Below are 11,819 nucleotides of genomic sequence, written 5' to 3'. Positions count from 1 at the left end.
ATCACAATGTAGTGGTTAAAGAGCTTCTGCTAAAGTGATTGCAGCCTTGATAATAAACACATTAGTAGAAAGTAGGGAAATTAATTACAGCAAGAATTTTATTACTTAGAAGTAAAAATGCAAAGATGGCATCATAATGCAATTATCATTTTCGTGGAAGATGTGATGATCGAACACCTGAGCAAATGTTTGGCTTTGACAAAAAATAACATCTCAAACTGATTTGTTTATCAAGCATTTACAAGATTTTGATGTCTCATTGAGTTTCCTATTTTTCTGTATTTCTAATTAGTCCATTCTTCTTTTGTGAAGAAAAAAAAAGATTGATTTACCTCTTGACTTGACAAGTATAGAGATATATTGCTAGGAATCCTTGTTTCAAGTTACTTTTAAGATTTTCTTTTGGCCACAATGGTATGTTTCTTAATACTTGCTTATATAATAAATCCACGTAGTAACACAAGCAGAACTTGATATTACTTTTTATCTAAAGTTATACTTCTTCTCCTTTGAGCTCCATAACTCATGTGACAAGTATTATCTTGATCGATATGTAATATGTATTATTTATCTTATGAACTAAATTAATATGGAGCTTTCATTTCATAAATATGGGAATTTATTCCATCTATTGACTATTGTATTGTTGCGGACAATTGAAAGCTATTTTCATGGGATTTTTTGCAAGGATAACTCAAACATTCTTCGACCTGAAGGAGAATCCGCGTAGATGATGTCTTAAGATCTACAAGAAGACTTTAACCACCAGGTCCACCCTCATAGTCCCCTCCAACGATATCTCGTAATTCCTTGATCTATTCAATCAGTATACTAATTTTGACGACCATGATGTTTTTAGCAAACTCCAACTTGACACTAAGGCACCTATAGAAACTGCATACACATATACACCCACCCCAAACATTGTATTGGTCCCCCTAATTTTATTTCTCGTCTATGTTCTTCTAGGGTTTATCCTTGAAGGTATTTTATGTTTACACTGGTGACATAATAGAAGGGGTTTCTTTTTGAAGGTTAGTTTCTTCCTTTTCCCATTTACTATCTAATTTCTATGTTCTCTTGTATTTGTACGAGGCCAACATTTTCTAATTATTACATAAGAGATTGCTATTTTTGTTAATTTGGAGTTCTCAGAGGTTTTTGTCTACCTGTAGACTCTATATTAAGATGGGCAGTGGAGGTTTTCCTAGTATCTTTCTGCTATTGATTATACCAAATGGCACGGTAGGTGTTTGATAGGATTTTAAAATTTTATTTTTTCCAGGTCGTTGTTTAAGCTTTTTTGTTTGCTTAAGTAGTTATATATGGTATCAATTCTATTTTTGTACTTTTTATTCGTATTTTTATGGAAGATTTGAATAAAGGGATTTTATTGTTTAATTTACATGCCTTCAGAATAGAATTCTTTAATTATACACTGTATTGTATGATGATAAGAGACTCACCCAGAATGTGATGTCATTGCATGTACAACTTAGTCGATGGTGCTGACTCGGGCAATATTTATTGAAGGTTGTAAATTAGTGGGTGCAAGAATGAATTAATGGACTTGCTCAGTGGTATAAATATGCCTATTGATGCTGTATTTCATATTTGAAGAGCATAGCAGTACTGACAAGTACACCTAAAGAGATTACACATGTGAGTGGCTTAGCAAGAATATTTTTTAACTATTTTGAATGAATTCGCTAGAAAAATGACCACTATGTTTGAAACCTTGCTTTATGATTATATTTGAAGAAAACAAGGTTTGTGCTTAATCTATTGTTGGCACATAAAAATTATTGGTACAACTGAAAAAGAATGTGCTTGCCTGTATGTTCCTTCACTTAGAGCCATTCAACATTGTCCAATGTAAAACTGGTTTTCACACGTTCTTAGACTTAATTCCACTAAACTGAGAAATGTATACTTGAAATTGTTTCTGATTTTATTTGGTGCACCATTTTTGTAATTTTCTAATAATTAATCACTTTGGGAGGCAATTTCTTAACTTGGATACTAGTGTTCTTTTCACTTTTTTTTTTGCTCTAATTCGTTTATCTGAATTCTAGGTGGGCATTATCTTTGCAATTGGTGAATAAGAAAATTGGGAAACTGATAGCACGGACAATGGAGAAAGTCGATAAGGAATGAATCATCACTATTGTTATAAATATGCTGCATTTTGGAACTCTCCATATGTAATTTTCTATGCATGATGGAGGGTAAGTCACCTGCAATCATGCAGGATGGAAATTTTAAGGATGATGAGTTGGAAGTGGTGGAAAGGATGAAACCAGCTCGTCGTTATAAATCTCCTTATTTTGTTACGGAAGAGAAGAGTAAAAAATGTGTATTGTAAATCTTGTATTTATGGAGGTCGGATTTTTCTAACTCTTTCTCATCCTTTCATATGATCTAAATTTTTACTTCAATTCTTCACTTTCTTTGTTTGTTTGTAATTGATTCTCATTTGCTATGTCTTGCAGTGAGGTAATTTTCCTCGTGTCAAAATGAGATAAATCTATTTCCAAAACCTAACTTCTACAGATAGTGGTTTTGAAAAAAAAAAAAAAAAACATTAAATTTACAGAAATGCAAATAAGATGTGTAGTGAGTTGAGCCTGAACAAAAAATGGTTTCACCTTCTCTTAGTCTAAATCATGGAGTTTTATTGTTGGGGTTTCTAAAACGACCACCGATAGCTAACCTTACATCATCAACAATTTAATGATGAATTGGACAGAACAATGTATGCAAACCTCCAATAAGGTGCAAGTCTTTTTTTCTCAATATCTTAAGAATTTCAAACTATTCACACAGTTTAGACGTAATCACGTTACTAATAGATTCAACTTTTCTTACATACTTGCCTAAAGTAATCAAACACGTACACTATATAGTTTTTTAAATTTTGGTTTAGAAGATGGTAATTTTTTAGATAGTATGAGCATTCTTCACTTTAAGTTTATTTAACTAACTGCAGGCACAAGTGATAACTATATACCAATGAACATTAGAATCGTAATTTGAAGATTTTATTCAAATAACAATCATGTTTTGAAAGTAATACTTTTCTTGTTCGTCCTATAAGCCCTTCGTTCTAGCCTCTCTTCGAACAACTCTGAGAATGATTAGAGGCATCAAAATCAGTAAACTTCACACATGAAAGATATATCTACATCTATTAATTCTACGTACCTAATAAATTTTATTTGCTCATGCTTATTACAAGCTTCCTTGGCACGAAAGGTTTTCCATCATGTAGTTCTGACGAGACAACATCAATATGGAATATTAGGATTGTATTATAAGTTTTTACAATAAGTAACATCACTAAAGAAAACTGTCATTTTCTTTTCTTGCCATTATTATTTGTAGTTTGTTTTGGAGGACTTTGGCATGTTGCTATTTAATGTGCTCAATCATCTTTGTGTTCTAATGAACCATTACATTTCTTATTTACCGATTCTTGCTGTAACTTTTATTCTTTCGTCCCTGAAATATTTGGCCAGTTGTCAATGTCAGTTAATTGGTAGAGTGTATCATTTTCATTCATGTTTCTTTTTCTGTTTATGTTATAATGTTATCCATTAGGTCATAGGACTGGCTTACCATAAATGTGAACATATGCATGCGAACGTGTTACGTTAAGCTTTCGATGTTTTCTTTCCTCCAATAATCGTATGATGTTATTGATTAGGTATCAGGATTGAGTTATAATGTAAATAAACATATTTATCAGGACACTTTAGCTATTAGGCAGCTTAAAAGTTGAAAAAGTGGTAAATGAAAAGGCTGTCCAGCTATGACATACTATCGAAATGCTGTTGTGAATGAGGAAGATTGTGTTGATGTTGTTGGTGATGATAAAATAGTCTCATTGTGCTTGAAATTCCATTACAAATATTTATTTTTAGGTTTTTTCAAGCTTATTCCTCTATAGTTATGCTAACATGATTAATTTTTTAAGGGATAGCATAAAGTAGGATCCTTGAATTTGTTGATCTCATTTTGTTTCATAATTTTTGGTAGATTTTGAGGTTCCTACAATTTTGAATTGCATGGCAGAAGTAATCTTCTCGTCACTAGGAAGATCAAGCATAATTCTACAGCTTGGATTCCTGGGAATCTTGATTCATTTTGCTTACAATCCATCATTAGATATGCTAACATTACTTTCAAAACAGCACAACCCGTGCATTGCACGGGGCAAAGACTAGTAAATATATAAATTAAAAAATTTTGAGTACATTTCATGCAATTCAAAAATCCGTATCCTTTTCAGCAACTCTAAATTTCCTTTATAAAAGATGTTCTCTATTTTAAAGAGGGGATGCATAAGAGGTTATTGATTTTAATTTTTTAAAATAGAATCATATTTTATTTTCTAAATTTAAAGAGCAATTTCTTATATTATTCAAATTATGGTTGAATTGAATTTCTATTTACATGTAAAAAAAAGTGTGTTAATGAAAAATGAAGAAAAATTGATAAATATTTTTGAAAAAAGTAAAATAAAGAGTTAAAATAGAGAGTAGTGTGTTGAATCTTTTAAAGAGCAACGCCACTATTCTTGAACAATTTGTAGCTGAGCCTTCTTTTCGCACCATTTCGGATATGTTTACTATTTAAATTTAAATATTCTCTCTATTAAATATAAGATATTCTTTATATTATTCAAATTATGGTTGAATTGAATTTCTATTTACATGTAAAAAAAAGTGTGTTAATGAAAAATGAAGAAAAATTGATAAATATTTTTGAAAAAAGTAAAATAAAGAGTTAAAATAGAGAGTAGTGTGTTGAATCTTTTAAAGAGCAACGCCACTATTCTTGAACAATTTGTAGCTGAGCCTTCTTTTCGCACTATTTCGGATATGTTTACTATTTAAATTTAAATATTCTCTCTATTAAATATAAGATATTCTTTATAAATACAGAATATATTCTGGCGTTATTATCTACAATAAAATAAAAGTTGAAATAGTTGAGAATCTTGAAACTGAGGGGTCTAAACGTTATTATGTAAGAACTCTGGGTGCCAACAAGCAATATACTATTCATACTATCAAACCTGCAGTTCAGACCAAACCGCAGTTTCGATCGAAGAAAACCTACGACCCGCAGTTCTGTTCGAATAAACCAACCTCCTCCGAACCCGCGGTTCAGTTCTCATCCTCCTCGTCCTCTCGCAGTTCAGTTCGAATAAAGCCTACAACCTGCAGTTGCAGTTCAGTTCGAATACAACCTCCTACGAACCCGCAGTTCAGTTTTCATCCTCTCTCCTTGTTGGTCTTTTCTAAATTTCTTCACAAGAAAATAGCAAAATGGCATCTATTTCTTATAGTTCTGCAGTTGCCAATAATGCGAGTAAATTCCTTAACAGCCATAATCAATTCAATTCGGTGGCAAAAATATTCACTCCCAGTAATTACCGAAGTTGTTTTAATGTCCGGCCCATCAATTTTGATGCTGCCAAAAATAGTATTGATGTTAAATACTTTCAATTTCGCTGGAGTTCTCGCCGTGGTCTTGCCGGAGGAGGCTGTAATCAATCTCTGACCACCGTTTTTAACAGCCTTTCATCTAATAATGGGCTCCCTGCTTCTGGTAAAATCTTATTCCTTTTAGGTTCATCTATAGTTTTTGAAGGCACATTTGCAACGTATATGTGTGAAAATTTCAAGGTCTCGATTTTTCTATTTATTAAATAGTTGTCTGATCTATTTTATTAAACATGTCATTCGTGAGAAATTTAACAAACCTGAAGGTGGAAGTAAAAAATAATTGTCATCTTTTCGCTTTGATTAACAGAACATCAAGGGGGGCAACACGTGCATTGTTTTCGTCATTATCTGAATATGCATCGTCGTCTTAGTCTGCCTACATTCGTTTTCAACACTTCTTGCATAACCATTGTATATCTATGGAATTGTTACAATTATTTGGTGTGTTAGTATAAGAGAGGGCTAGAAGAATGTTTGGGCATCAGGTTGATCGTCCGTGTATTTCAATACTTGGAATTATCCATTATATTTCGAGTATTTTATAAATGGAATCATTCGTGAGTTGACAATACAAAATTTTGTAAAGTTTAATAAGAGTTCTATCTTATATCTGTTATTTTCTGGGATTTTATTCTTCCTGCTTTGCAACAACAATTTTTCCAGGAAATAAAAGCATAATTCTGATAATTAAAATTATATTCTGAAATTATAGAATGGAGATTTTCTGAGATATTGAAAAGTCCCGATTTTTTCGAAATATTTATGCCTGCAAACTACAGAATGTAAACTCATTAATTTTTCTTGATGCCACTGCTCCAAAAAATAGAAAGTAACTGCAGCTTCTTCTTATTCCTGCCAATTCACTGGACGCTATATCATAATTTTTTCTATATCATTTTTCTGAATTCTGAATGTTATCATAATTTCCCCTTAAATTCTTAGTGTTCGAATTGCAGAATATTCATAGTACTGGACTGAACCAGCCATGCGCTGCTCTTAGTCTTATATAAAACAAACAATTTTTGGATTGACATATGTTATTCTATTCATTGGGCCTGTTTACAATGATTTCGCAGAAGAAAGAGTGGTGGTGTTGGTTATTGGTGGAGGAGGAAGGGAGCATGCAATTTGTTATGCCTTACACCGATCTCCCTCTTGTGATGCTGTGTTTTGTGCCCCTGGAAATTGTGGAATTTCCAACTCGGGGGATGCAACTTGTATCTCGGAGCTTGATATCTCTGATAGCTCCGCAGTCATTGCCTTTTGCCGCGAGTGGGGAGTTGGACTGGTTGTTGTGGGACCAGAGGCTCCTCTTGTTGCAGGTCTTGCTAATGACCTTGTCAAGGCTGGGATTCCTACTTTTGGCCCTTCTTCTGAGGCTGCTGCTTTAGAAGGTTCAAAGGACTTCATGAAGAGGTTGTGTGATAAATATGGAATTCCAACAGCTAAGGTTCATCCTTCATTTCAGTCTCAATTACTAGTGTTGGATTACTAGATAGTGCTATTTTGATAATTTCCTTTCCTTGTCCGTACTGTACTCGGTGCAGTATCAATCGTTCACAGATCCATCTGCTGCAAAAGCGTATATAAAAGAGCAAGGGGCTCCCATTGTTGTTAAAGCAGACGGATTGGCTGCTGGGAAAGGAGTTGTTGTGGCCATGACACTGGAGGAAGCGTACGAAGCCGTCGACTCGATGCTTGTGAGAAGTATTTTTGGCTCTGCGGGTGGTCGTGTCGTCATTGAGGAATATCTTGAAGGAGAAGAAGCTTCATTCTTTGCTATAGTCGATGGAGAGAATGCAATAGCCCTGGAGTCGGCTCAGGACCATAAACGAGTCGGAGACGGTGATACAGGACCGAATACTGGTGGAATGGGAGCATACTCTCCGGCACCTGTCTTGACGAAAGAACTTCAATCCGTGGTCATGGAATCTATAATTTTCCCTACAGTGAAGGGAATGGCTGAAGAAGGTTGCAAGTTTGTGGGGGTTCTCTATGCTGGGCTCATGATTGAGAAGAAGTCTGGATTGCCAAAACTGATTGAATACAATGTGCGGTTTGGAGATCCGGAATGCCAGGTTAGTTATCAATTATCATAAATTGGTTTGTGCATGAAATCAATAGATTCTGTATATAACCCACATACTATGGTATGAGTGTCATATTATCTCACAAATTCAAAGAAAAATAGTAATAAGCACTGTATTCTGTTATAATTTGATGAGTTCCTACGATAATGGACTTTCCCATTGTGAAAGAAACAAGGTCGATTGTTTTGTACCATTTCTACTATCCTTTCCCTTGTTCTATACAATGATATTTCTCAATGTTCCAGTAAAAGGCAGCACACGACAGTTCGGTTCATGACTAATTGTCTAATTATTATATTTTACTGAGCTGAAGTATGCCGCTTTGTTGGGCCATGAACAATGAACATCACTCTCAAAATTTTGACAATACATCTTGTGAGTTTATATAGACTCTGAATACAGCGCTAACACCTTGGGGAAAGATTTAAAGTCAATATGATTTCAGTTTCTAGCATTTCTCTTGGTCTGCTTTGCTATCATTTTCTTGTGGAGTGACGGAACATATCATCTTTTCATCATGAAGTTCTAGAGTACCTTTCAGTACACAAATTGAGGAAGATGACTCCTAGTCACAAGTAAACTGGAACATGTTCTCATCACTTATATATCGTATGGTGAGAATGGATAGAGTCGAACAGGTTGCAAGAGTATCATGTTATATGAAATTGTACTGGTATTGGTGTACACACAATTGCTCTTGTAGATGGAAAAGTTGCTGGTTATCTATTGGCTGCATTTACATGTCCCATTAGCATGCTTAAGTAACAAAATTATATTCTACCAAACATCATGATTCTTTTGTGTCCTCAAAATATTACTAGTAAATTCTCTAATTGATATGCAGGTATTGATGGTTCGATTAGAGTCTGATTTGGCTCAAGTTCTCCTTGCGGCCTGCAAGGGAGAGCTAAGAGGTTTATCCGTGGACCACTCCACGGACTCAGCCATGGTTGTTGTCATGGCCAGCAAGGGGTACCCCGGAAGCTACGAAAAGGGAACAGTGATTCAAAACTTGGAAGAAGCAGAGCAAGTGGCTCCAAATGTCAAGGTATTTCATGCTGGTACAGCTCTCGACTCAAACGGGAACTTCATAGCTACAGGCGGACGTGTTCTTGGGGTCACAGTTAAAGGAAAGGATCTAGAAGAGGCAAGAGATAGAGCATACCAAGCTGTCGAGCAAATTAAATGGCCTGGAGGGTTCTATCGGCGAGATATTGGTTGGAGAGCTCTCTCACAGAAACAGGCCACAAAGGTGTGAAGTTTTGGGTTATAAGGTCAAATTTAGGCATCATAGCTCAACATGGTTTTAGCGAAAATGATCTGTGTTTGTACTGAAGTCATTCTTTTACAACTCGTATTTTTCCTTGTGAAGGAAGCTCGGGATTGATAAAGACAAGTTTTGAAATATACGATGTTATTCTGTAAATCTTCTTGTGAAGTATTTTGAACTTATTAAGAAAGAGAGGCCGTTTTCTTGGATAATCCTTGCTTACTTTGTTGATTTGCAGCTTCTTATAGGTGTCTGGCATTGCAACCGGGAACTATACTGTTAACACGGAGTCTTCTTTGCTAGATTAATTCCATATAACAAGAAGAATTTGCTGGATTTTGTATTTTGCAATTGTGAAAACACTTTTGAATGTCAAATTCCATTAATATTCCCACAATATTTTAGAAAAACAGAAAAAGGATGTAAATGTAATCAATTAGTTGTCAACTAATTTTGATTTTTCGATAAAGTCATGCCAACTAGTATGGTTTTGTACAAGAAATAAAAAGGAAATTCCCAATTTGCATCACTACGTGTAACGGGTTCCAGCTGGAATTCCCTCGGGAGCTGCTTCTGGTCGGTCTATCAGCCCGAAGTCAAAAATTTTGTTGTCTGTGCCTACAAAAATTTTATATTCACTTTTATTCATATATTCACACCCACTCCACATTATTATGTTAATATTTTGTACTTTAACACTGGATTATTGGCTTTGAAAGAGAGTGATAGAAGAGTTGCGGGGTATGGACTTCTCATTTTGAAGAGGCCTTCCTCTGAGAATAATCACTACACACGTTTTAGTCTCGGTGTTTGATTCACGACTGGTGGTGCCTATTGATGCATATATCAAATGACACATGTTGCATCTAATTTGGATAGCTGAATACATCATTTGTGCACGTCTATTATATAGAGTAGTATTCTTTACTTTGAGTGATCTATGACTTTATTTATTTTTCATTTACAGTAAATCCAGAGAGATGATTGCTCGGGGAAGATCATATAGCTAGTGTTCGAGTGCCATCTAGACGTTTTTCTATATGGATTGCTTCTAATGTTTCTCCTTTGCTAATTTTAGGTTTCAAGGAAACTTGTGGATGATGCATCAAAGTTTTGAAAGACAAGGTTACTAAAGCTGTTGTCACAGTTCCTGCTTACTTCAATGATTCATGAAGGACCGAACCAAGGATGCTGGTCGTATTGCTGGCTTATAGATTCTCTGGATTATAAATGAACCTACTGCTGCTTCTTTGTCTTGTGGTTTTGAAACGAAAAGCAATGAAATCATTTTGGGACCTTGGAGGGGGAACTTTTGATGTTTCAAGTTTGAGATCTGTCTCATTTCTTCTTGTTTTCATTTTGGTGTCCCCCGTCTCTCAGGGACCTTTAACCTAAATTTCACTTAGCTACTGAAGATTATTATTATGTGTCATCAACACCAACTTGGCATGTGTCCAACTCATTGTATCTTAATTTAAGAAGAAATAGGATTGGAAAAATTGCTTTAATTGGATACTTCTTACACGTGTTGTACTTTGGTGGACTGGGATTACATAAAAATATTTAGCCAGCTTGCTGAATCTGATTTCCCATTACAAACAGTTGCTGCAATTTCAGATATTTGGTCATATCTTTGCCACCGTTCATATCTGAATCGCACACCTTAGAAATGTGCTAATGAATGTTGATAGCAATTCTGTATATTGGGTCTCAAAAATATTGCAATTTCTACGAAGATCTTATGCATGCTATGAATATTTTATTGATTTTTGCCCTATATGCCTATGATTTTAGTTCTTGAGGTTGGTGATGGCTTGTTTGAGGTCCTGTCTACTGCTGGTGACACACATCTTGGTGGTGATGACTTTGACAAGGCTCATAATCTCTGTTGCTACTTCTGTTGGAATGACTTGTTACTTCATTTGCTTGGGCCATTCTTTCATCAATACTAAATTGTTTGTTGCTAGATTTTGGCTTGTCTCTTGATACACTCTGTCATTCACATTTTAGGAGCTTCATCCAGATAATTGTTGATTGGCTGGCCTCAATTTTTTAGAAAGATGAAGGGATAGATCTTTTGAATGACAAACAAGCTCTTCAGCATCTGACTGAGACGGCCAAGAAAGCTAAAATGGAATTGTCATCTTTGGCACAAACTAATCTCAGGCAAGTTTATAGTTTACACTTCTTGCTTGCATAAATACTGACTTCTTTTTCCTTTTCTTCTCTAGTTTGCCTTACATTGCGGCCACTGCAGATGGCCCCAAACATATTGAAACTATGTTTACAGGAGCTAAGCTTGAAGAATTGTGCTCAGATTTGCTTGACATGTGTTAGGAGCTGGGAGCAGCTTTTGAGCTTGTTATTAATATTTTATTGACTTAGCTCCTATCCCTTTTTGCACAGAGCATATTTTGGAGGTCTCCTTGCTCCCCATTAGGCTAAAGAAACATGTTCAAAATGCCTTGAAGGATGCAAAGCTGTCTGATAAATGTGTTTTTGCACACTTATTTACATCACAAACATGACTTAAATACAAGTAAAATGATTGAATTGTTACTTAACTCTGTCAAATTCATGCAATGTAGGAAATTCTATGGAAATAGTGGAATTCAGGAGAAAAGAGCCGAAAAAGGACCAAATTGGAGCAAAATGATAATTCAGGGACCAAATTGCAATTATCTGAAAGTTGACCCAATGAACACATCAAGCAATTGATCAAGCCAAGCACCAATTGAAAGTTATAAGGAAATATTGGAGCAACTAGGAACAAGAGAGAAGGTCAAGGAGTGAAGGAATGAAACTTGAGGACCAAAATGACTCAAACAAGAAAGTAGCTCTACTATGCGGTCGCATAGTGTAAAACCTATGCGACCGCGAGTGAGCCTCCAGGGATTAAAAATGGCGTTTTTCTTAAACCTATGCGGTCGCATAGGTATAAATTTT

The 11,819-nt window shown here is 35.1% G+C and overlaps 1 protein-coding gene, 1 long non-coding RNA gene and 1 pseudogene across 3 annotated transcripts; all 3 read left to right on the top strand.

The window, feature by feature from the left end:
• Positions 1-6: 6 nt before the first annotated feature.
• On the top strand, positions 7-2,445 carry LOC111382842. 2 transcript variants are annotated; one of them, XR_002700624.1, is made up of 5 exons: positions 7-769; positions 970-1,034; positions 1,176-1,245; positions 1,534-1,662; positions 2,076-2,445. It is a non-coding gene; the product is annotated as an uncharacterized LOC111382842 (long non-coding RNA). The 2 variants fall into 2 exon arrangements; XR_002700623.1 differs by having other exon boundaries at positions 1,500-1,662.
• Positions 2,446-5,092: 2,647 nt separating this feature from the next.
• LOC111382841 (phosphoribosylamine--glycine ligase) lies at positions 5,093-9,085 on the top strand. Its single transcript, XM_023006881.1, has 4 exons — positions 5,093-5,616; positions 6,590-6,963; positions 7,061-7,591; positions 8,448-9,085. Exons 1-4 carry the CDS (start codon positions 5,334-5,336, stop codon positions 8,859-8,861), a joined length of 1,602 nt encoding a protein of 533 aa, XP_022862649.1. The 5' UTR covers positions 5,093-5,333; the 3' UTR covers positions 8,862-9,085.
• The window catches only part of LOC111382844, a 17,336-nt pseudogene continuing 14,531 nt past the window's right edge, over positions 9,015-11,819 (top strand).

The sequence above is a fragment of the Olea europaea genome, unplaced genomic scaffold (assembly GCF_002742605.1).
Source record: "Olea europaea var. sylvestris unplaced genomic scaffold, O_europaea_v1 scaffold2560, whole genome shotgun sequence".
Lineage (NCBI taxonomy): Eukaryota > Viridiplantae > Streptophyta > Magnoliopsida > Lamiales > Oleaceae > Olea > Olea europaea.
Note: the sequence above shows the minus strand (reverse complement) of the source record. Positions and strands in the feature narration are given on the sequence as shown.

Excerpts from the sequence above, each read along its gene's own strand:
- LOC111382841 (XM_023006881.1), top strand. The coding sequence starts at position 5,334 with ATGGCATCTATTTCTTATAGTTCTGCAGTTGCCAATAATGCGAGTAAA. Across the intron at positions 6,964-7,060 it reads ATGGAATTCCAACAGCTAAG|TATCAATCGTTCACAGATCC; the intron begins GTTCATCCTTCA and ends TACTCGGTGCAG. Across the intron at positions 7,592-8,447 it reads TTGGAGATCCGGAATGCCAG|GTATTGATGGTTCGATTAGA; the intron begins GTTAGTTATCAA and ends ATTGATATGCAG.